The 25,617-nt window shown below is 34.1% G+C and overlaps 2 protein-coding genes across 8 annotated transcripts; one reads left to right on the forward strand and one right to left on the reverse strand.

Moving 5' to 3' along the window:
• The first annotated feature begins 5,724 nt into the window (after nucleotides 1–5,724).
• On the forward strand, nucleotides 5,725–12,343 carry LOC149384911 (alpha/beta-Hydrolases superfamily protein). The gene is made up of 11 exons (XM_089626083.1): nucleotides 5,725–6,163; nucleotides 6,524–6,615; nucleotides 6,859–6,977; nucleotides 7,897–8,032; nucleotides 8,130–8,181; nucleotides 8,883–8,983; nucleotides 10,334–10,513; nucleotides 10,776–10,933; nucleotides 11,104–11,158; nucleotides 11,326–11,379; nucleotides 11,837–12,343. Exons 1-11 carry the CDS (start codon nucleotides 5,923–5,925, stop codon nucleotides 12,242–12,244), a joined length of 1,596 nt encoding a protein of 531 aa, XP_089482209.1. The 5' UTR covers nucleotides 5,725–5,922; the 3' UTR covers nucleotides 12,245–12,343.
• Nucleotides 12,344–21,053: 8,710 nt separating this feature from the next.
• LOC149384912 (histone-lysine N-methyltransferase ASHR1-like) lies at nucleotides 21,054–25,207 on the reverse strand. 7 transcript variants are annotated; one of them, XM_089624919.1, is made up of 8 exons: nucleotides 25,086–25,206; nucleotides 24,865–24,971; nucleotides 24,227–24,603; nucleotides 24,042–24,133; nucleotides 23,856–23,941; nucleotides 23,706–23,787; nucleotides 23,520–23,619; nucleotides 21,054–21,944 (listed from the first exon to the last, which is right to left on the reverse strand). In XM_089624919.1, the coding sequence occupies exons 3-7, from the start codon at nucleotides 24,234–24,236 to the stop codon at nucleotides 23,548–23,550; spliced, it is 342 nt and encodes a 113-aa protein (XP_089481045.1). In that variant the 5' UTR covers nucleotides 24,237–24,603; nucleotides 24,865–24,971; nucleotides 25,086–25,206; the 3' UTR covers nucleotides 21,054–21,944; nucleotides 23,520–23,547. The 7 variants fall into 7 exon arrangements, 5 of the variants coding, with proteins under 5 accessions (XP_089481045.1, XP_089481047.1, XP_089481046.1 ...); XM_089624920.1 differs by lacking the exon at nucleotides 21,054–21,944 and having other exon boundaries at nucleotides 22,936–23,619; nucleotides 24,227–24,279; nucleotides 24,500–24,603; nucleotides 25,086–25,207; XM_089624918.1 differs by lacking the exon at nucleotides 21,054–21,944 and adding an exon at nucleotides 22,937–23,401.
• Nucleotides 25,208–25,617: the final 410 nt, after the last annotated feature.

Raw genomic sequence — 25,617 nt, forward strand, 5'->3', positions numbered from 1 at the left:
ACAAAAAAAATACATAAACAAACGTTAAAAAAGGAACCAAACAATACAACAACTCTTAACGCAAAGCGACTCTGGTAACCTAACAAGGTTGATCAACTAAGACCCGTCAAAGTGTAGCGTCGAGTGAACTGTTAACTCGAGCAAGACTCAGGGCAATCTCGGCTCACTCAAACTAAATCGAAGACCACCAACTCTCCAAGCCAAAATGCAAGCCTTGAGCACACATACTCACTGTCCAGCCCTGCCTCATCGTCGCTCGAGTGGCAGCTTCGCCATCTCTTGGATAGCGCCTCCGCCATCCCGAAGGCGACGGCTGTCGTGGGCTCTGCGCAGCTCATCTAAGTCAATCCTAGACCCTCGAATACACAAAACACAAACACGTAGATAGAACCAATATCATTAAACCATAGCATAAAATATCAAAATCAACGTCAATTCTCAGATTCATAAACACCACGATTCGATGACAAAATCCAGATATTCAACATGAAATCTCAGATTCAATTCCACAGATTCTCAGATTCATAAACACATATCAATCCCCACTCAATTTCATCATCAGTTCAGACAAACTAGGAAAAGCATGAGAGCACAATTTCAACCAACAAAATCAATTCAAACAACTTCAAACTCAAGTAATGTGAACAAGGAATTCTCGGAGCCCTATCAAACAGAAAAAGCCCAAAATTCTCAATCCATGTTCAATTCGAATCCCTAATTTCGGATTCAAACAACCTAAACCTTAGGATTCTAACTCTGAAATTGAAGCAATACGAGAAGAGAAATTTGAAGAGATTACCTTCTTCGTCCTCGTTTTCCTTTTCTCTTCTTCCACATGCAATCTCTCTCTCTCTCTCTCTCAGTGTGTCTCAGCCACGTTTTCACTCTTCGTCACTATCTCTCCCGGTTTTTTTTCTTGTGCTCTGGGTTTCTCTTCTTTTTTCTTATCGTGTAATGAAGAAGAGGCGGTTGATACAGAATAGGCGGAGCAAGCATTCCATATATAGCCACTAAATCCTCAAATCCTTGCCCCTCCTAACTTCCACCACAAACAAACATTCTTTCTCTTTTAGTTATTGTAAATAAGTTCTTCTTCATAAAAACATACTATTTCACTCACAATTGAGTAGAAATAATATTTAAAACATTAAATAAATAATTTTCTCATTCATTAAAAATATATTTAAGATCTTTTGGAATTTTATTTTTGCTTTCGCGACTTCTCATAAATTATGGAGAATTAACCTAAAAACCTTTGTTCGGTAACCTAACTTACTTGAGACAACTCTTGACTTTCTCGAAATCATTCCAAAATTTCATTTGACCTTAAATATTCTCAAATTTCCATTGTTGGACCATTCTCACATACGAGAATAATAATTTGCAACACTTGAGGATTTAATCCATAAACGTAAACATTTTAAACTTTTCTCTGAAGGTTTAAATTTATGAAGGGAATTGAATAAAATCATTACTTTACAGCGTCGGAGGCCCCCGTTTGAACAAACATTGAATAATATTTTAGGAATGCGGTTGAAAGCTGGTCAATGTTGTCAATCAAATTCTCCTTTAGCTTCGAGAGCCATACAAACGATGGTCTGATAAACTTTCAATTGCCAAGGTGAGTTCACCCAATAGTGATTCTCGTTGATGATAATGATTCATGCTAACTTAACAATTAACTAGCGATGAACATAATACCCGGATCTTAATGTTGTGTGGATGGATCGGATCAAATCCTCCAAGTGTAATTATATATATTATTAATTTATATTAAGATCAAATATAATCGGTTGTTAAATGCGGAATAAAAACATAACAATTATTTTCAATTTAATAGCCATGAATCAATAACATGGGGTTATTACTTCCAAAAACGCACAATGATTCTAACGTACATGCATGAGTGGACTTTAATCCTTTATAGAAGTACCATAGTGATACTTACATGGAAGTCCTTCTGTCAGCTTCACCGTCATGAACAATTTCGTTGGGATACTTGACTAGCTCTCGATGTAGATGCTTGAGACTTCTTGCGATCCTCCTCGATTACTCGCACAACTCCTCCTCCTTCTTCTTCTTCGAACCGTCATCGTCATCTTCTAAGCCGTTCTCAAAATAGGCAAGGACGAATAGAGTGGGCTAACTACTTGTTTGATTCAAATGAATCAACAAGAGGTTTGATGAAAAAATAAAACATGTTTCTACTAAGGGGATATATTTTCGAAGAAATATTTCATAGAGAGAGAAGTTGGCCGAAAATTCTAGAGTGAATTATGGCTCTGTTGGATTGATTTTTCTATTATGGTGAGACCCTAATTTATAGTTTTTTCAAAACCTTATTGAGATGAGAAAAAATCTCAACCACTTTACTTTTTTTTATTTGATTCTTAGAATCAAGCAGAATCATGATTGTTATATTCTGGTATTTTGGAATACTCTATTCCTAAAATATCTCAACCACCAAGGTTTAAATAAAAGTAATTATTCTCAAGTCCATTAATAGGCCTTGGACGTCCACACTAGGTTAATTGGGCCTAGTGGGAGAAATTAATTGGCTTCCAAAGCCCAATTAAATTTCACTGCTTTTTCTCAACTATTAGGTGAGCGAACATTTACTCCCTTTCAAGGGAGTTGGTTTCCACTTTCTATAAATTCCTTTCTCCAACGAGCTTATTACAGAATCCCAAAACATTAGTATTTAACCATCATTTTCAAGTATGAAAGAATGAATCAAAGACTCTGCAGACAAGACCTTGAAGTCTAAAACCATATCTGGATATAACTATTCTATTCATTTATAATAATGTCAACTTATTTTATATTCATTTACATCAATTTGGATAATTTACCAGATTACCCTTCCATATGCTATATTCTTAACAATTCTAAAAGCAGTCATGTGGGTCTTAAGATCTCCATGCCCTTTGTAAGAAGGTGGCATGAGTCCTTTCCTGACATTATTGATTCCCTCCATGTTGCTAATTCGTTTTGTGAAAGGAGATCGCATCGTCTCTTAGATAAGGCGATTGATATCGGGTGTTGAGCACGTCGCACTATGAAATCACGAGTTCACAGCTCGTAAGCCCATTATGGCCTCAACCATAGATTTTTTCAATTTCTCGATTTTCACCATTTTAAAACTATGATGAGCAACAACAATTTTTTCGAGCTTAACAAATTCTTCAACTCGCTTTTGTTTGACATTGGGAACAGTCTCATTCAACATGCGAGTTGTTTGTGTCAAGCCGATGCCTAGGGGTCCACTTATGTTAGTGTTCATTCCCGAGCATTTCATGGTGGCGGCTAGAGTGGTTTGTGACCCTCGTCCCACAAATGACGGTTGGCGGGGGTGGTAGCCCCATACTGGAAAACTAAATTTGTTGTAGCCTGAAGGTAGGATGGTTTGTATCTTGAATTTTTCAAGACGGAAGAAGTGCGTATTCCAGTGAAATATAGCCGATTAATCAGAGGTATGTTTACTATTCTGATGGGTGCACTAGCCCATACCTCGAGATCGATTTGGCTCGCGATCACTCTTTCTCGTTGTTGAGAAACAAATTCATGTATATTCCTCTTGCTAGGTGATCTTGTTAAGGATGATTTCTACCATTGCTTGCATATTGGTAGGGTTCTTGTTACCAGGACTTCTTTCTGGCGAGGAGTTTGTCATCGAGACAATAGTTTGAATAATCCATAATTCTTGAATCGGAGAATTTACAATTCCTATTGACTGCCCCAAATTATTAATGTGAGATTTTTCTCGATCAACAATTATGAATCTAAAAACAAAATGATTTAAATTTATTGTTTTCGGATCTAAACTCTTTTCTCGAATTCTGAATTGAATTTAGAAATAAATAGGTAATTACATATCGAAAATAAGAATTAAAAGAAGAGAATTGACAAAAATAAATAGGAAAAAGAAATAATAACATGGACACTGAGGTTAGTAAAATAGTTTAAGAGGTTGAGTGTGCACACCTAATTACACAATTGCAGATCTTAAGGCCAATGTTCATCTTGTGTTGATAATTTGATTTCGTAACGTCTTCATTACTTATAACTGTTACTTCCATCTCGTGATTGAAACTTGAAATTCGCGCGATTCTTTTCTAGTGAGTTGGGCATGGCCCAATTAATTTCGTTCGTAAGTCAACATTTCCTTATTGAAATTGGGCATGCCTCTTCACTTCAAGCCCAACCTTACTACTTACTGAATGAGGACGAAGTCATACTTTAACAATATACAACTTCAAAATTAGTTCAAAAAGTTCAAAAAAATTTCATAACCCAATATTAGATAATTACTCAACTAGGTATGAGTACAATATTAAAAAAACTCTTTTTTTTTTTTTTTTTTCTTCTAGTTTTTCAAGAATACAAGGTTCGAATCTAAAACACTAATCTTAGCACCGAGGCTCCACTTGATGAAGCGATCACACCATAAAATCCTGGTCGATGGAGACGCCACACTGTAGATCCCCTCTGGAAGAAAACCATCGGGAAAGAGTGATAGGCCGATAGCAACGTGAGCTCGAGCGATGCGAGAGAAAAACCTAGAGTTCGGAGACCAAGAGTGAGGCTGAGCTTCATGAGAGCGAGATGGAGCTAGGTTTGATGAAAGAGAAACATTAGAGAAGATGAGCTGAGTGAGATGGCGCATGAGCTAAGAGAAATGCAAGAGATATAGATATTGTTAACGTGGCATCATGGAAACCACAACGAAGAAAAATGATGTAAGCCCATTCTTTTTTACCAAAGATTTTGACCGACATCCATGCCTCCTCAAAGAGTCCACATACATGTATACCACATATTCCTTTCCGCTCAAATAACATTACTCCTTTTTTGAGCCATGCCTAACACAAAAATAAACTGTCCGAATATACACCAATATGTTTACATTATTTATTTTCAATTGGGACCCATCAACAAACCCAAAAACACCAAACACAATGACAAACCTCTATAAATACCTCGTGCCTTCATGATACAAGATACAAGGGGAAGTCTCTCTCTCTCTCTAGCAAAAATTATGGCAAAAAATATACTCAAGAAAATTCTATCACTTGTATTCATTTGAGACTAGAATCAAGATTATCTCCACTCATACAAACGTCACCAAGACTAATGTTGAGTGTCGGAGCACGCGTCGAGGGAAAACCCTCCGCGTCCTTCTAGTTCACGCTTTTTTTATTTTTATTATTTTTTTAGGAAACAAGGACGAAGAACGCATTCCCGACGAGGAACCAGGCGAAACATTATTTCACTCTTTACGATTCTAAGATCCTCTGAAGCTCTTGGACGCTTTGGGCCTTGTCCCGAACTTCCTCGAGCTCTTTGGACTCTTGAATAGTAATTTGGGCCGACCCGAGACTACGCGCGCGACCAATCCAAGCACGCCGCGTGTCCACGAACGTTAAGTCTAAAAAACGGCTATTAAATAAAAAAGAGGTAATTTGATAAAAATGGATTATACAACAAATTTCTCTCTCCATAATTTACTAATAAACATTGTAATTATATTTTTGACTGATTTTGGTCAAAATCTTTAATTTCACTAATATGTGGGTCGAATTCCAAAATTGCAAATCTATTCCCGTACATACCCAATAAACTTCACTTGCGATGTTTGTCGTGTCGTGTCTTAATTGACAATCGCGTTGTCTTCTTCTAGAATTTATGTGAAATGGATAAGAAAAGAACAAAGAAAAAATAAAAACACAATAAACATTCAATTGCCAATTGCTTTTACTTGGCGATTGCCCAACCCTTACCTTTACGCCCTGTCTTCCACGGAGAGGTAAATAAAACCTTCGAATCGGATCCAGTGACTGTTCCCAATCGAAGCTCCGAGTTCGAAATTCGCTTCAGTGTCTGGAATTTCAAGTCTAGGGTTTGAGTTTTGGACTGGTAGAAATGGCTGCGCTTCTGGAGGAGATTTTGCAGTCGGTGGAGATGTGGCTGAAGTTGATAAAGAAGCCACAGCCATACGTGGACCCGAGTCTCGACCCTGTGCTTTTAGTCCCTGGAATCGCCGGCTCGGTGTTGAAGGCCGTTGACGATGAGAACGGGAAAGAAGAGAGGGTTTGGGTTAGGATTCTCTCGGCTGATTACAAGTGCAGGACCAAGCTTTGGTCTCGCTTCGATCCTTCTACTGGTAATTCGTTTGGTTTTTGATGCATTGACTTTTGTCTTTTATTCTGACTTTCAAGATAGGGCTTCAGAAGATTTAGTCTACGAGATTAACTTAATCAAGGATTTTCCCCCAATAATATACAGTTAGCGATCAAATCGATGTTGATAGCTTGTATGTATTCTGAATGTTGAAAAGGAGAAGCCAAGAAATATATTGGTTGTGTCAGATTTTGGATAGTTGTTTTTTTGTTGAAACTTTGTGTTGATGTAATAAGAAATAGTGCTGATAAGTATTTGCAATGTCGAAGTTATTAGTGATTTTTGCGTTGGGCATGGCTTGGAAGTTCATTTATTTGTTTGGTAATTTTTGAAAATGGAACAGGAAGGACTGTGTCATTAGATCAGAAAACAAGTGTGGTGGTTCCGGACGACAGGTTTGGTCTCTATGCAATTGACGTCTTGGACCCTGACATGGTAAACTATCCATTTACTTCGTCAATCTATATGTCACATTTTAGCATACAATTTATTGGGTAAAGAAAGACCAGGCTAGACTAGACGAGCACCAACTAGCTCAAGAGTAGCTTAACCGATCATAATGTCTGACCGAGTCATTTGGCATTTTCACTAAGTTATATATTTCAATGCAGTCTCTCTAGTTGCAGGCTAATTAAACTCGCAACATCTTTTTACTTTTTAGTTACCTTCATTGTGCAGGTTATTGGGCGTGAGTGTGTGTATTACTTCCATGATATGATCGTTGAAATGCTTAGCTGGGGTTTCCAAGAGGGAAAAACACTGTTTGGCTTTGGCTATGATTTTCGCCAAAGCAATAGGTAGGCAAAAAAAATAAGATAATTGAGTTTATGCAGTGATTTTTAACTTGTAAGCAAGTGTTCTTCTCTCTTAAAAAAGAAGAAAAAAATCAAGAAACAGGGACTTGTGATTAATAACTTAAAAATCCGGTAACAGCTAATGTACAAATAGCAGGTGTGTTCTCTTTGGAGGTAAATGAATATTGTTAGTTTGTGGGGTAAAACATATTAAAATGGTCATTTATTAGGTGAATAGTAATAGAATGCAGTGCACAAGATGGTTTTTTAAAACCATAATATTGGAGTGTCCTATCTTATGTAAGTAGAAATTTATTCAATTTTAATGAATCTGTCTGTCAAATTGCTAGTTCGTCATAAAGATTTGTTTTGTTTCTTGTTATTTACTACTTCTATTATACTTTGTCACATGCTTTCGAACTTAGACTATCTTTTTTGGCGATCTAAACCGAATGATACACCATAGACATCAGATACGATTTTATTATTATTATTATTATTATTATTATTTTTTTTATATTAATGACAGTAAACGAACAACTGCATGAAGTGTATTCTTTATTGATGTTCTATTTATAAGCATATTTGCTGTATGTTGTCTTCAGAACTGTACCCTAAATATCCTTCCATCCAACATATCATTCTGGGTCCAATCAAATTCATGGATATTGGAAGAAGTCCTCTTAAATAGAGGATTTTTGTTTTTTTATTCTCTCGAACAACATTCGATTCTTGATACAAAAAAATCGCTTTTATTATTACGATTATTATTAACTACTACTACTACTACTACTACTACTTAATCTCAATATTGTATTATCGAATCTATTATTACGTATATTAGATTGTATTTTAGTTTTTAATTTAAATTATTTAGAATTTATCTTGCAATTGTTTTATGATTCGCTTTTTATATTTTCAGATTGCAGGAGACATTGGATAGCTTTAGTGCAAAACTGGAGTCCGTTTATAATGCTTCCGGAGGGAAAAAGATAAATGTCATCAGTCATTCCATGGGGGGACTCCTTGTTAAATGTTTCATGTGCTTGCATTCTGATGTAAATCTTCACTCATTCTCAACTTATTCACTCTTCCAATGCGTATCGGTTATGGTTTCGTATTACTGTTCTCAGCGAACAATATTTTGTTTTACAGATATTTGAGAAGTATGTGAAGAATTGGATTGCAGTTGCTGCACCATTCCAAGGTAAGTTGCTTTGTACAATTCAAGTGTAGCAGAAGACCTAAACTGCCAGGTGTAAAGTTGTTTTTGGTTTTTTTTTTTTTTTTTTTTTTTTTTTTTTTTTTTTTTTTTTTTTGTGTTGTTGAAGTTTATCTGATAGGTTATGTGTAAATTCTTGTGGTTTATTTCTACGTGGAAGATATTACTGATTTTGTTAATAATCTATATGTTTTCGTTGTGGATTGTGGAAGAACGAAAGTTCTAAAGATATTCAGAATCTGTTTCTAATTTGTTTATGTGAGATTTAAAATTCTTAGAAGTCATTAATGTTTAATTTACGAAAAAAAAACAGAAATATTTTTTTTTCTTAGAAGACCAAGTAATGCTAGAAAACTAGCCTTGAAACTTTGAATATCAAATGGTGACTGCTGAGCCAGCAAGTTATCATGGAAAATGAAGCTGAAAAAAATGCTGACCTAGTTGGACTAACTAGTTTCCAACGAGATGTAATTACTTGAATTGTTTCTTCCCTCCTCGAGTGATTCATCTTCACCCAAGATAGATTTTACTGTCTATAGCCCCAAAAAAAAAAAAAAAGAAAAAGAAAAAAAGTTTTGACAAATATGATGAACACGAGAATTTGATGAACACTAATTAAATGACTGACCAGATAAATTATTACACATTTCACTAAATTATATGGTGCACTGTTTGGTGGAATACAGGTGCTCCTGGGTATATAGCATCTACCTTTTTGAACGGGGTGTCATTTGTTGAAGGATGGGAGCAGAACTTTTTCATATCAAAATGGAGTATGCACCAACTGGTATGGATTTGTTATACCATGCGTTATTGGAACAATAATTATGTTCCTTACATATTTGTTAGAATATAATTTGTTAAATTGAAGAGATAATCAATTTTTAAGATATTTTATGTTCATAGATCCTGTCTTATCAAAATGACTATGTTTGCATCATCAGTACTTGTGAGTTTCACTTTTGCAGCTCTTGTTTGGATTATCAATTTTTATCTGTTCTGTTTCATTTTAAATGTGTAGAACTTCCACCTTCACTTGTATTTAAAGGTTAATGCATCATGCATGAGCCGTAGAGCTATAGCTATGCATATTTTTGTTTGTTATTTGCTTGTTTTCATTGGATACATAGGTGTATGAACATCAACATGTGCTTGTGATACATAATGCATGGGCCACATAATAGAACTATTATTTGTATTTTTTGTTTAGTTGGAAAAAAATAGAGGGTGCTAAAAACATGACAGAATATAAAGTAGGGCTCTCTAGATATATAGCCTTATGAAAACTCAAGTTTTTCCATGTAGCCAACCTTTGGTAAATTTTAAGTAAATAGCCACGAAATTTTATTAACAAAGCCAAAATGACATTAACAGTTGTAAATATTCTTTAATAATTTTAAATAACCATTAGACTCCAATGACATAAATGGAATGCTAAAAATGTCCAAACAATGCCACATCAACATAATGGCTATTTACTTAACATTTACAAAAAGTAGGCTATTTAGCAAATCTCCAAATTTTGGTGGCTTAGTTACTCAATTAATTGTATAAAGTATTAGTGACAAAATTAGGAAAACACTGGATTGAATAGAGTATTGATGGAAATTATATAATTGGTGTGTATCAGCGGATGGCAATGCTTTGGCCATCTATCAAAGCTTCCTGTCAGATATAGAGAAGCACTTTTTTAGTTTAATTTTAAATTATTTTAGAGCATAAAAAGCTCATAATATTACCCACCAGGCTTGGGTCGAGTGGTTTAGTGTCTCATGATGAATCTACCAAGAATTTTATTAGAGTTTCCTTTCATAGTGGGAGTAGTTTTTCATTTTCAGATACTTTATCTCATTTAAAAAGCGAAAGCCAACCTAAACAATTACGGAGGAATTGAATGAGTCAATGTATGTTTGCTTGAACAAGAGAGATGTATATAGATGTGGACTAATACTATTTCCCTTCAGTAATTTATTCTTTGGTTTCATCAATTTTATTTTTCTCCATAAGAAGTTCCCGTTTCATTTTAACAATTCTTATGTCCCTCTATTTTGTTTTGAGTATCATTTTTATTTATTTTTTTTATTTTTTTTATCAATGGCTAGTTCAGTCATAGAATTTTTGTGTTGCAATGTTTCAGCTTATTGAATGCCCCTCCATCTACGAATTGATGGCTTGTCTGGAATATGACTGGGAAAACATTCCTATGTTAGATATCTGGCGAGAGAGGCTTGGAAATGAGACCACGCAAGTGGTTTTAGAATCTTATCCTCCGTTGGAGAGTGTACAGATATTCAAGGAAGCACTTTCTGGTAACAGGGTGAGCTATGAATTTTGGCACAAGCGTTTCTCTTGAACTTGTAAGATGATTGGTATCTCAAAGCAAACCCGTTTTCCTAGCCTTCGTGCATAGCTCTCTCATAGGTTTTTTTTTTTTTTTTTTTTTTTTTTTTTTTTTTTTTTTTGCCAAACATGTCTGGTTGTTTTTTTATTTTTATTTTTATTTTAGGAATCTTTATATTACCCACCAGGCTTGGGTCGAATGGTTTAGTGTCCTAACAGAGTAAAAACAATATTTCCAGGTAAATTTTGATGGCGAAATCATTCCCATGCCGTTTAATTTGGACATTTTGAAATGGGCTAATGAAACTCGCAAAATTCTTTCTCGTGCCAAAGTTCCAGCCGGAATCAAATTCTTCAATGTATACGGGACAAATCTCGACACTCCTCATAGTGTGTGGTAATAGCTCTACTATTTTGATGAAATCCTGCATCATTTCTTCTTCCACGTCAAACTGCTAGAGTTATTTATTTTAACAGTTTTAATATGAAACTTCATGACATGATACTATGTATTCTAGATAATGTAACTTGAAGTTTTGTCATTTTTCAATGTCTTCTATCTTTCAGCTATGGGAGCCATGAAGCTCCGGTCAAAGACCTTCAAGAACTAAGATTTTTCCTGGTAATTTCGAGCTGTTGTGCATTGTTATTTAACAAAACATACTGTCTTCTGACTTATTATCTATATAGATGTATATAACAATATGTGCCTAGTTTTATCACCTTTATATGGCGGTCAGTGTATTTAATTTGTGGAGATTGTTTTATATGGCTACTTTTACAAACCAGCCGGAATATGTTTGCGTGAATGGTGACGGAACAGTTCCAGCGGAGTCGGCCAAGGTTAGTTATTCTATGAATTCTTTTATAGTTTTTCAAGATGTAGTTAATTATTTATTCCAGTTTTGATACTAAAGTTAATTATCTATTTCAGTTTTGATACTAAAGATGTTATAGGCCGAAGTGTCTTTGCTGATCAATATATTTGTGTAGGTTTAGATTAAAATCTACACAGGAAGTCTCCGAATAGAATTACTCTTTAGCATTATACCATTCTTTGCCCTTTTTAGTTTTCATTGATTGGGTGAACATGAGAAATATACGTGTCATTAAATTTCAGATTTGAAGTGCAAAAAGGAATTATATTAATGTTATTGGGGCAATAAATGTTGATATGTGGATTGGTGATGAAATTTGCGTATTTATCAAGACTTTTGTATATTTTTTTTTTCTTCTTATGTTGGCTTTAGATGTGAAAGCATGATGTGTCGAGGCATTAAAACTTTCTTTTTCCTTTTAGGCTGACGGGCTAAATGCAGAGGCGAGGGTTGGAATTCCCGGTGAGCATCGGGGAATCCTTTGCGATCCTCACCTGTTTCGGATCATCAAGCACTGGCTGAAGGCAGATCACGATCCTTTCTACAACCCGATCAACGACTACGTGATTCTTCCGACATTGTTTGAAATTGAGAGCCACAAAGAAAAGGGATTAGAAGTGACATCCTTGAAAGAGGAATGGGAAATCATCTCCGAAAATCCCGATGATTTGGCGGGTAAGAGTCCGATGGTGAGCTCCATAACTCTGTCTCGTGATGGGGATAATCAGTCCCAGCATGAGGAGGCTTGTGCCACCATTGTTGTTCACCCTCAGAACGATGGGAAACAGCACATTGAGTTGAACGCAGTGAGTGTCTCAGTTGATGCCTGAATTGGTTATGAACTCTCTTGCTGTGTTTGTATTAAAAACTATGTAAATAATAATTAAGAAACTTTAAGCATGTGATCTGATACACAATTCCGGACTGCACTTTGACGTCTTGTACATACTAGCAATTTCCCAGTGTAAGATATCCGCTATGCAACTAGTAAATAAAAAAAAAAACCCCCACTAGCCTGGTGCATGATTAGTCCTTTAAAAAGAAAGTGAAAATTGTATGTAATATACTTCAGCTATTTAGTCATTTGATTTAATTTTGTATAGAAGCCAATATTTTGTAAATTTTTTGTAAATAGCCATCTCAATTTATTTATAGAACTAAAAAAGTCTAAAAAAACTCAAAATAGACGGGAATGTTTATGAGTATTTTGTCTTTTTGAGTGTCGTAAATAAGTTGAGGTGGTTAGTTATAAAAAATTTACAAAAGATTGGTTATTTAGCAATTCTTAGATTTTTGATAGTTTATTTGGCTAATTTTTTTTTTTGTTTTATTATTATTATTATTATTATTTATTTTATTTTTTATAGAAAAACCATAGTAGAGCAGACCGTCCATTTTCTATTTCTATTTTTAGTTCTAGTTTTTTCTTTTTGTGAATCCACAGGAGAATATACGATTTTATGACCTAAATACTTCCTAAAAGCATAATAGAGGAATCCTCAGAAATCTTGGTTCTCTCAGTTACATTGTCTATCATTTGTGTTTCTAACCAAATTTCCCAAGTGCAATCGTACATTTGAGGAACATACGTTATTACGTTCGTCCGTCGAGTAGTGAGAACCCCTGTCCAAATTTGGATGTTCAGGAGTTAGACAAAAATTAAAAATCAGAATAATCTGATACGAGCCCTGGTTAGGAACTGCAAGGATGTACAGTAATCTATTGTATTTATTATCTGTGTTTACTTTTATTGTATTTTATTTTATTTGTTTATTGATTATGGGTCAAGCGGCTATATAGCCAAATAGAACTTAAGTTTTTGCAAAATAGTCATAGTTTGTCAGCTATATGCAAACTAGCCACAGTAAGATTAATCTAGACTTGATTAAATTTAATCCCAACGAATTATAAAGACAGAATGTAAGTTTTATGAAGGTTGGATTAAAATTAATCAAGGCAGGATTAAAAGTCGTAGTACTCTCAATTGACTATTTTGCTATAGCTAATGAAACTATGACTATTTTGCAAAAGTCATAGTTTGAATTGACTATTTCATACCATTTTTCTATTTATTATTGGCAGAGTCTTAATTTGTTTGTTTTTAAGTTTGCTATGAAAACAATTGTTGTTTTCAAAAGCAGTAGATAGGCATTTGATAATTTGCTTTTGGTAAAGAGATGTTAAAATTTAACTTTATTGTGAATAAAGATGTTAAAACTAAATTATGTAGCATTTTAATTTTTTTCATTTTGAAGTAATGTTTCATGTGATTTTATTCATTAAATTCAATAGTAATTTAATTCACTGTATACTGATTTTTGGATAAACAGAACTATAAAAAATTATAATACTATAAAGAGCTAAGTTACATAAAAGAAACTCTAGTTATATTATGAAGATTTCACATGCTGCCAATAAGGTCACGAACTTGAGCCCTTCCAAGTTTTCGTCCCGGTCGTGGCTTGAGACAAGGGGATCCTCTACCCCACCTTGTTTCTCTTCTGTGGAAAAATGTTGTCAAGGGTACACGGCGAAGAGGAAAGGAATGAAATCTTCAGTATCAAGGTAACGCCGGAATGCCTGTTCATTTCGCACTTAATGTTTGCGGATGACACCTTCCCTTTCGCTCGTGCTTCCATGGACCACGCCTGTATAAATTACAACAAATCGGGGTTGGTCTTCTTAGCGAACTTGGGAGAGGGAAAAAAAGAGTCAGATTCTGCGGGTCATGAGAATGAAGGCTCTTGGGTGGGATGAGAGATATCTAGGCAACCCTTTGTTCTTCACAAGATGTAGAACGAGGGGTTTCCAATTTTTGAAAGATAAAATCCGGAAAAGCCTTGAAGGATGGAGGTGCAAGCTCCTTTCACAAGAATGACGCTAGTGGCTTCAGTTCTGCAGGGAATGCCGCTTTATTCCATGTCGACATTTCGTAGTCCTGAGTCAGTTTGTGATGATATTGACGGAGCTTTAATGCGGTTTTGTTTGGCTGGAAGCCATGAGACATAACATTTTTGGGATTTTTCTATTCTATGACCAAAAAATGCCATTTTTCCAACTATGTTTTTAAAAAAAAAAAAAAATAGGATCTCATCAGGAGAGAGAATTTTTTTTTCTCCCTTTTACCCTCACTTTTCCAACACGTAAAGGCAATTTTACCCTTCATTTTTCCCGCATTTATTTTTATATAATATATTTTAATAAGGAGAAATAATCTCTTTCACATTTTACCCATACTTTGAATTGTATAATGACCATTTTAACTTCATTTTATCCATATTTATTTTAATATAATATATTTTAGTAAAAAAAAATAAAAAGAAGAGAGATAAAGAATGAAATAAAAAACTCAAATATTTAAAGGTCCACAACTCTTGATTCCGATCTCCGTTATTGAAAATTTTGGTATCAACACGAAAAGTTCTCGGAGACTACATTCTTTTAAGACCGATCTTGACCAATTTTATTTAAGCTTCAATTTCGCGATCATGTTGTCAGAAAACTGCTAAATTTTGTGACAATATTGTGTAGGGTGGTCACGACATCAAGAAATTTCATGACCTTATTATCACGAAATCTCAAAATTTTGTCACAACAAAGGTCACGAAACAAAATATTTTCTCGAAGACATTTTCACAAAATTTTGAATCACTCTAGAATTTTTTCACAATCAATTGGTTCATTGAAAAATAGTAGTTTTCAACCTGGTGTCAAATTGTGGATACCTAAAAACACAAAAACGAAACACTAAGAAAAAAAAAACTTAAGACCACATAAGTCGTGGACACATTTCGATCGTGAGATGATGACATACATGTTTCGTTATGTTTTATGAAGACATGGTCTCTGTTTCATGACTACACATAAGACGTGAACACATTTGAATCACGAGATAACATGTTATGTTACATAACTTTGAAAAATAACATAGATTAGTTACTATTACCTTGAAATATATCATTTTACCAATTTGTTTTTATATGAATGCATTTGTGAGGAATTATATTTTTAGAATATAATACAAGTCACTATCTCATGATCTCATATAATGTTAGATTACATGATTCATAAGGTAATTTTTTTTTTTTTTTTTTTTTTTTTTAATTTCAACCCCAACTCGTCACCAGACTGGAAACCACTACTTTACTTTCAATCAAGTCATACTAGTCGATATTTTGAAAAAAAAAAAAATTTCGTGACCATCAAGAAATTTGCAAGCTTCGTAACGATGTGGTCACAAAATATACGAAATTTGTGACGACGGTGGTCACGAAATCCAGAACTGTCGTGACAATTTGGTCACAAAACATTGAAATTTTTTGACTTTGTGGTCACGAAACGCTGAAATTTTGTGACGACTTTGGTTACGAAATGTTGTATCTTCTAAAGAAAATGCACCATAATAAGGTGTTCCGCTTAAGAACAATGATTTTCAGGATGATGTCAACTGGTAGATAGATTAAACAAAAAATCCTTATACATATAAGACATGGAGACATTTGGATCACGTAATAACACGGTTGGTTACCATTACCTTGTAATATATAATTTTACCAATTTTTATATGATAACATTATTGAGGAATTATATTTCTATAAGATTATACATGTCACTATCTCATGATCTCATACAATGTTTGATTTCATGGTTCATATGGTAATTTTCTTTTTAAATTTCAACCTACACTCGTCAAAAAGCCGGAAATCATCACTTTTCTTTGAATCAAGTCGTTCTGGTCGAATTTTGAAAAAAAATTGATTTCGTGACCAAAATATCACGAAATCGACAAGTTTGATGACCGTGTTATCTCTGTTTCGTGACGAAAATCACGAAATATGTGAAATTGTGACGATAGTGTTCACGAAATCCATAATTTCTGTAGAACGTGGTCGCGAAACACTGAAATTTTGTGACCTTATCGTCATAAAACGCCGAAATTTTGTGACTTTATGGTCACAAAGCGAAACAGTTTCATGACGACTGTGGTCACGATTTCAAGAAAAAATGCCCCATAATAACTTGGTCTGCGAAAGAGCAATGGTTTTCAGGATAATGTCAAATGGTAAATAGCTTAAAAAACACATAAGGCGTGCACACATTTGGATCACAAGATAACACGTGATTTACGTAAATTTGAAAAATAACATAAATTGGTTATCATACCTTAAAATATATGAATTTACTAATTTTTTTTTTTATCATGATAACATTTTTGAGGAATGATGTTTCTACAATATAACACAAGTCACAATCTCATGATGTCATATAATGTTGGATTACATGGTCCATATCGTAATTTGTTTTTTTTTTTTCAATTTCAACCCCACTCATCACCAGGTTGGAAACCACTACTTTTCTTTGAATCAAGTTGTACTGGTCAAATTTCGAAAGAAAAAAAAAATCAATTTCGTGACCAGGATGTCACGAAATTAGCAAGCTTCGCGACCATCTTTTCTCAGTTTCGTGACGATGTAGTCACGAAATATGGGGATTTTGTGACTATAGTAGTCACAAAATCTATAATTTTCATGACAACTTGGTTACAAACACCAAAATTTAATGACCTTGAGGTCATGAAACGAAAACTACTATTTGTCAAATAATCAAGTGATTCTGAGCGAATTTGCCATTTTTTTGTGACCATGTTGTCACAAAATGTTTTGTGTAGATGGTCTTTGTTTTGTGACTACAAGGTCACGAAATATCAAGTTTCATGTTCATGTTGTAATAAAATCCATAAATGTGACCTTGTTGTTATGAAATCCCACAATTTTGTGACAACCAAGACATAAAACAAAATATTTTCTTGAAGACATTGTCACGTATTTTGAATTTCTTGAGAAATTAGTCCATAATCACATGGTTCATTTTAAATAAGTGGTTTTCAATCTGGTATCAACTTGTGGATACCTAAAAACACAAAAACGAAACACTAAAAAAAATTTCAACCCTACATGACACCATGTTGGAAAACAATATTTGTTAAAGAATCAAGTGACTCTATTATTGTCATGAAATTTAATCTTAAAATAAAAATATGATCAAGACCGATTTTAAATGAAACTATTTTCCGAAGGTTTTGTGTTGATAAATTTTTTTTTGGAAACGGAGTTCGGAATCAGGAAAAAATAATTCTCCATCGAGATGGTCATATTTTTGAATTTTTTTTAAAAAAAACATAAAACATAGATGAGGCCCTTTTAGCGAAATTGGGCTAGAAGTTTTTAGCTGGAGATGACTCCCTATGGTTTAGCTTGTTGAGATGCAAATACAGGAGAGGCGAGAAGATGAAGTTTCCATGTGAGAAGGAGGGAGGGTCGATACAGATATCTGGAACTGCTAGTGGATTCCGAGTCTCAACACTCCGCTAAACCGAGCTCTATTCAATCCTCTACGCCAAGAGAAGTATAGCTTCTGGATTTTCTCCCTGGGATGTTAGGTAGCTTTTGAGATTTATGAAAGTACTTTTAAGCAAAAAAAAAAAGGGTAAACAGATTATGTAATTGGCCACAACCCAAACACACAGACTCGAAAATGTTCTTGATATTCTCCAAGAGCTTAAAACCGGTTCTAAGAAACCCCATTTGGATAAGATTTCTCTTTCTTTTCATCGCGATCGTAGCGCCTAACGAAACTAACCCCTCACATCTAATTTACGCTGCGTTCCTCTTGAATCAAAGTTCGACTCATCAAGCTATAATATAGCTGTATAATATGGCTGACACCTCATTTTTGTATACATAATTACATATATGTATATATATATATAATATATAATAATGATTTTCATTTTTTCAAGACAGTAAAATGTCATCATATAAAAATAACATCTAAGTAACATGTTAAAGTTTTGAAGTAAATACTCATGTAGTGAAGATGTAAACAGTAGTAAACTTATTAATCAATCTTAATTAGATTTTAAATTTTTGATCTAATTTCTATACTAACTAACTACATACATATATATATATATATATATATATATATCTTCCATGAAAATATCTACAAAACAACTCAGGGAATAGATTTAAATTTTTTTAATATTTTGTCATTACTTATTTATAAAAAAATATAAGTAAAATCAAAATTTTTATTCTTGTGTCTTCTTTTCTTATTTTTGTATTTTATTTCATTATCTATTCCTAATACTATTTTGATAAAAATAAATATTCAAATGTATGCATGGTCATGCGGGGCATTACCCGAGAACTAGTATCCTTACTAGTTACTATATATATATATATGCACGGATAGTAGGCTGGAGACGGTCGACATGGTTGCTTCGTATATTACACTTTTAATACGCGTCTCGCATGCTAGCCACCTCCTACTTGATGAACAACAGAGTCTTACCTAGAACTAATCAAATTAAAACAACAAAAAACCACAAAATCATAAAGCTAAAGTTTTGACAACATAGAGAAGTAAACAACAAAAAAGCAACAAAATCATAAAGTTGTAGTTTTAACATCTACATATATATATATATATATATATATATATATATATGTATGAATAATCAAGCTGCTCATGGATATTTTTTTGTCTTTTGTCCCGGGGACAAAAAAATGGACAATTTATCTAACCTCTACATATATGTGGTGATAAGCAACAAGCTCATGGACCACACACCTTACAAACTGCAATCAACAATGAAAAAATAAATGCCCTTACTCAAAACGGTAAAATGCATCTATTTTTGTCAGGAAAAAAAAATCTTTATGTAAAAATAGACAAAATAAAATCCAAAAGGCGCACAAATACACATGTACATGAAGTATTACCGTCAGCAAAATTTTATAAGCTAATCATTATCCAAATACTCTCTCTCACACGTGGTTCTTTCTTGAAGAAAAAAAATATAGTTAAAAACAAAGACATTGTAAAATGCCAAATGTTAAGAGTTGCGGGCGACATAAACATTTGCATGCCATGCCACACACTTGCTTCTCTTTCTTACAGCTTTCATACCTGAACCAAAAATGTATATTATTACAAAGACTATATAGTCAGTGCCCATGTACGAGGACAACAAAGAAGAAAAAGAAGATTGTTTTCGCTGACACATATGGATCCAGCGCCACAGCTAGATCATCAGGATGGCCATGGCTGAGAGGACCACGAATGGAGGTAGCAAGACGAGGCCCAAAGCCACGGCAAAGTAGTCGACGATGGCGAGGTCGGTGTAGAGTCCAGGTGCTGATCGATGGAGATGTAGCAGGGCTTGCCGGAGGCGAGCGTTGGGACGATCTTCTCGAGATAGTTGACGCACATCACTGGGAATGCCAGAGCAGGTTTTGTTGATCTTGTTTATTTTCCCTTTCTTTGATCAATAACAAGTCGTTCTAATTTTCCACAGAAAAAAGCAATGACTCGGACCACTACCTTGGTGGGAGCTCTGACCACCACGTCGGTGTGAGTTATTTATAATAATGTCATTATACTACATATTATTTGTTTCTTAGCAAATTTTGAGCATTATAAACAAACAAGCAATGACTATTCATAATAACTCAATCCAACCAGATTTAGATTTTGTTTCTTGATATCCAAAAAAAAAAAACAACTTACATGGAACGAATGTATACCATTTTTAGAATAGGCTTATATGAGTCAATGAATCATAACATGTTGACACTGCTGTAGGACCCAGCTGAAGATTCCTTGTCGCTCCTTTGTTATGTAAGATAAGTAAGCATTTATTTGTTTTATATTGTTTGCCGACTCTATTCATCATCCGAGTCTATCGTTCTCTTCGTATGGTTGACAGTTGCCACATAAATATATTCATCTTTTTTCACCTCGTGTCAGTAATATGAACACTCAATTTATCTTGTCACCAGCCCTTGGGTAGTAGATGTTCATTCTATATATCCACGTCCTGAATTACACTTTTTTTGAAAGCATTTTCGACATCTATTATGTACCTTCATTTCAAGCTCTCAACTTTTGAGTTAACAAACCCACACATAAGTTCTCTCTCTCTCTCTCTCTCTCTCTCTCTCTCTCTCTCTCTCTCTCTCTCGTTTAAAGCAATTTTGTAATCTTTGTGACCTCTCTGTCCTTGATTCTCACAGTTTCTAATTCCACTCTCGATGTAGTCGAAGGTAGGTCATCTGTCTCGACCTTTCTTTTCTTTCATGGTTTTGGATTTGCGAATGTTTCAATGACACAAAGTTAAGCAATATAAGTTGTTTTTTCACTCATTTTTATTTGTGTCTGATTCTTTGCATCTATATGATAATGAATCCTATTTTCTAATTTTATTTTTTTTAACATTTTTTTTCTTTCATACTAAGATATCAACATTCTAGACTATATAAATATGTTTAGTGTTACTTTCTTTGTCTCAATAATATAAATTACCTCTTTATATATATAATTATATATATGTATATATATGTATACATACATATATATACATATATATATATATTAGCTAGGTTTCTATATTAACTAGCTAAAGCTTTGAGAATTAAATATTTAGGGTTTAGGGATATTGGGATTCAACAAAACTCATAACAAAGCCATTCTCCAGCAACATCGATAAACCCAACTTCGTTACGTTAAAATGAAGAGTCTCTTTGACTACTCGAAGAGTATCTCGTCGGAGATTCACCCCAACGAAGATTTCATGTTTTCTGTATCTTTGTTTAATGGTATTAAATTTTATATAATGGAAATAAATGTACTTTCCTTTCAAATGGGTAAGATATGCATGGAAAAACCGTTGGTTGTTCTACGTATATTTATGGTTGTTCAGGAATCTAAATTTAGCTAAACAATTTAATGTTTGAGTACAAATAACAACCGCAATTTACGTGGAACAACCGCAAAATACACATAGAACAACCACTGATTGTTCCATGTATTTTTATTTGGTATATCTACGTTATTTATTTATTTATCTACATCTTATACGATATGCATGGAAAAATCGTTGGTTATTCTATGTATATTTATGGTTGTTCCGAGAGTTTAGCTAAACAATTTAAATGTTTTAGTGCCAAGAACAACCGCAATTTACATGGAACAACCGCAAAATACCCATAGATAAGGACATACATACATTCGTTGTTGGTTAAGAAAAAATCGATTAAGGACCCGAAGTTACGTATAAAATTTATGATTCCGAGAAAAATTAGAGAGAAATCTGGATCATGAAAGGTAAATCTATCAGCCTATTTTTTTTATTTTTAATAAAAAACAAATAATAGAAAAACGATACAATAACACCAGGGTACCAAAATAAAATGTTGAAAACGAAACCCCCAAGCACAAGCTTATGGGTTATACAATTGCTTTTGATTCTATTATACAATCGAAAGTGTAATCTAACATCCACCGTAACAGATGTTTCAGTGGCTCAGATTCAAATTAATAGCTAAATCGTGCAAAACAAAACAGACGTAAATGTTAATTAATAGCTAAATCAGATTCAAATTACATATATATTTATATATATAGTTGACGTGTTGTTTTTAAACAATTCGCTCTGTTAGACTTGAAAGCATTTCCATTTCTCTGTTTCTTTATTGTGTAAGTTTTGTTTTAATTATCTTCCCACAGGAAAGGAGAGTGAAAAAAGTTGCAATTGAATATGAATACTGTACGTGGAGCAGTGACAGTTTCTTGATCTCCAATCAATGTTTCAGAATTTCGACTGATAAACACTCGGCCGATGAAGTGAATATAACAATGTCTCACCCTAACCTATTAAAAGATTTGTAGAAATTCGACGTCAATGGGCTAGTGTATGAGAGGATCTTAGCTCTTGGATGGACGCGAACACTTCCCGAAAACCGTTTGTTCAAACACCTAACGGTTCCGAAGCTAAGGAGGCGACCTCGAGGCCTGCCGACTGATTGCAAAAGAACAGTTGAACATATTCCTGATGTGTACATCAGGATCGTAAGGGGAATGCTCTTTGCGACCGAGTATGTACACGGTCAAGGTTTTTACTTCGAATCCTTGAGTATGAGAAATTTCAGGGTTAAAGATGGTACTCTCAAAGCCTGGAGGCTGAAGTATGTTGCCAAGATAAAATTAGCGATGAAAGAAGATTTTAGACGAATCAATAACATCTTTGACCACCTCTTTTCAACAGATGATGCGAAGAATTGGACGAAGGATATGTATGATTTCTATCTTGTTCTACGAGGTTCGAGAGTGCATAATGCGAAATTTTTATTACTACACATTGCTTTGATGTCGGTGAAAAGATAAGCTACATGCGGGATTTAAACAACAAAACTCAACGTTAGTATAAAACCGACTCCTCAAATTACGCGATAAGCGTTGAGTTTTGTTGTTTAAATCCCGCATGTAGCTTATCTTTTCACCGACATCAAAGCAATGTGTAGTAATAAAAATTTCGCATTATGCACTCTCGAACCTCGTAGAACAAGATAGAAATCGTACATATCCTTCGTCCAATTCTTCGCATCATCTGTTGAAAAGAGGTGGTCAAAGATGTTACTGATTCGTCTAAAATCTTCTTTCATCGCTAATTTTATCTTGGCAACATACTTCAGCCTCCAGGCTTTGAGAGTACCATCTTTAACCCTGAAATTTCTCATACTCAAGGATTCGAAGTAAAAACCTTGACCGTGTACATACTCGGTCGCAAAGAGCATTCCCCTTACGATCCTGATGTACACATCAGGAATATGTTCAACTGTTCTTTTGCAATCAGTCGGCAGGCCTCGAGGTCGCCTCCTTAGCTTCGGAACCGTTAGGTGTTTGAACAAACGGTTTTCGGGAAGTGTTTGCGTCCATCCAAGAGCTAAGATCCTCTCATACACTAGCCCATTGACGTCAAATTTCTACAAATCTTTTAATAGGTTAGGGTGAGACATTGTTATATTCACTTCATCGGCCGAGTGTTTATCAGTCGAAATTCTGAAACATGGATTGGAGATCAAGAAACCGTCACCGCTCCTCGCACAATATTCATATTCAATTACAGCCTTTTTCACTCTCCTTTCCTGTGGGGAGATAGTTAAAACAAAACTTACATAATAACGAAACAGAGAAATGGAAATCCTTTGAATCTGGCAATAAGATTATAATTAAAGAAAAAAAGAATATAAATAGAAAGAGTACCTGGCAATAGGAACATTGACAATCAAAACTATGTAAATTTAGTAGTCTCTTTTCGGTCTGTAGTGGTTCCAAAATGTGGACCAATATAGCTTATAACCACCTAGCAAAGATATTTTAAAAAATGTACGAAATAAAAATGAATCTCTTCACTAAAATCATGGTATAGGAATTTAATGTATGACTTACTTCGGTGACTGCTTTTATATATTCCAAAGCACGCAAAACCGCCAAACCTCTCTCAAATACCAACACCGCATTTGGCGAGCAACTACAATACAAGAAAAAAATGACCATTTGATAGCTGATTAAAAGCAATCTAGCCATTTGAAAGTTTACCTGTGATTTATAGTAGAAATGATCGGATATAATCCAGTTCCCATAGGTATCGATCTCTCTGCAATTGTCTTTACATTGAGTGAAAACTACATTCATTATTCCCAAAGTCTCTCTCAGTTCCCACAAATAAAATAACATACGTTCACAATACTTCTGATAATTATATAGGAACTTGAATTCAAATACCTTGAAAAAATAATCAGCCATATCAGATGAGATGAAATCTGGAAACTGATCCCTCAAATGGTCAAAGTTGGCCATTTGATTATCAGACGAGTCTTTTTAATAATCAAGGAACAACAATGATATATTTATCTCATTTAATATTAATACATAATAGTTTCTTATTAAATAAAAACATGCAAGGATACGTGACACCATGCCTTTGACTAATTCGTGGTTTGTTGATTCAGCTCCAGTGATGACCGATCAAAAAGAAACTAAAATGAGTGAAAAAAATATATATCGGATATAAAAATTAACAACTTAAGATATTCCTTTGCCATTTCAAACTTCTGCCTGAAGTGGAGTAGGAGTCGGATCTGAGGAGTCAATTTCTTTTGCATCTCACTATCCAGCTTTGCTAGAATAGAACATGCATGATTACGCGCCTCGTGACATTTTCCACAAAAATTGCTTAACGTACATTTCGAGCAGGTTACAAGCGAGGTGGTTTTGAAGCAATTATCACACCACTTCCCATCCAAAGACACAGAGACGTAAGGGTGTTTATATATTACAATTTCATCTGAAAAATCACACGAATCCATGTTATTTCATCCAAATTTGAAGATTAAGATTAACATTAATCTTCAATGAAACGTATTGAAGAATCTGACTCTAAAGTGTGATTTGTTCGCCCAATTTAAGCTAATCAGAAACTACTTTCCTTATAGCCCAAATATACAAACAAACTAGACGAATTCTTCATCTGGTGCAGAAAGCTTTGTGTAATATATAAGTATATACAGTTATCAATAATTAGAGAACTTGAAAGAGTTAAAATCACCTGAATTGATGTCTGTTAGAGTGAACAAACAGCGACCTTTGTTAGGGACATTCCTAACGGTCAAGTCCTTCTCTCTAAGATACTGTTTCAGCTTCTCCACTAAAGATCTAGAAATGAAAACACAACCAATAATTCTTGGAACCCTAGATGATAAAAACTGAGAGATTCGAAAGAAAATATAAGGAATTAATTGAGGCGGAGTGAAGAAAAGGTGTTTCTACCTTGAGATAGAGTTTTCCGGTGGTGTTCTTCTTTCTCCGGAAAGATTCCGGCCTTCTACTTCTCTTTTCCTTCGCTCGGAGTTCCTTCTCTCAACTCTCAAAAACTTTTCTTCTTCCTTTATATTCTCAATGGTTCTTTTCAAGACTTTGGGTATTTATTCTTGAAGTCCCTGACTTGAATGCTTATCCCACTCTCTACCACAACTTGCATTTTTTTTAGTCATCCTTCCTTACACCTTTGTCTTCTTATTTAAAAACTTAGAAATATAACCACTTAATAGTGAAAAAAAAACCTTTGTCTTCTTATTTAAAAACTTAGAAATATAACCACTTAATAGTGAAAAATTAACTGAGATTTGTAAATAACTAGCCACTTTAAAAAATAATAGCTAAAGTTTGAGTTATATTAAAACAACAATTTAATGTATCTAAAATACCTTTGTCATGCGTAATCGAATCCCCAATAGCATTATCAAATCTGTGTACGAATCTAAAATTAATTAATGATCGATTTTCTCATAAGAGAGAGATG

This window comes from Urtica dioica, chromosome 9, assembly GCF_054948205.1.
Source record: "Urtica dioica subsp. dioica isolate 48M chromosome 9, U.dioica_male_clone48M_v1_H2, whole genome shotgun sequence".
Taxonomy (NCBI): domain Eukaryota; kingdom Viridiplantae; phylum Streptophyta; class Magnoliopsida; order Rosales; family Urticaceae; genus Urtica; species Urtica dioica.

What these genes read in the sequence shown, in the direction of transcription:
- LOC149384911 (XM_089626083.1), top strand. Translation starts at nt 5,923, where the DNA reads ATGGCTGCGCTTCTGGAGGAGATTTTGCAGTCGGTGGAGATGTGGCTG. An exon ending in AAGCACTTTCTGGTAACAGG is followed by an intron (nt 10,514 to 10,775) that starts GTGAGCTATGAA and finishes CAATATTTCCAG; the next exon opens with GTAAATTTTGATGGCGAAAT. An exon ending in TTCCAGCGGAGTCGGCCAAG is followed by an intron (nt 11,380 to 11,836) that starts GTTAGTTATTCT and finishes TTTTCCTTTTAG; the next exon opens with GCTGACGGGCTAAATGCAGA.
- LOC149384912 (XM_089624919.1), bottom strand. An exon ending in TGGCTGATTATTTTTTCAAG is followed by an intron (nt 23,942 to 24,041) that starts GTATTTGAATTC and finishes TAATGAATGTAG; the next exon opens with TTTTCACTCAATGTAAAGAC. An exon ending in ATATAAAAGCAGTCACCGAA is followed by an intron (nt 23,620 to 23,705) that starts GTAAGTCATACA and finishes TATCTTTGCTAG; the next exon opens with GTGGTTATAAGCTATATTGG.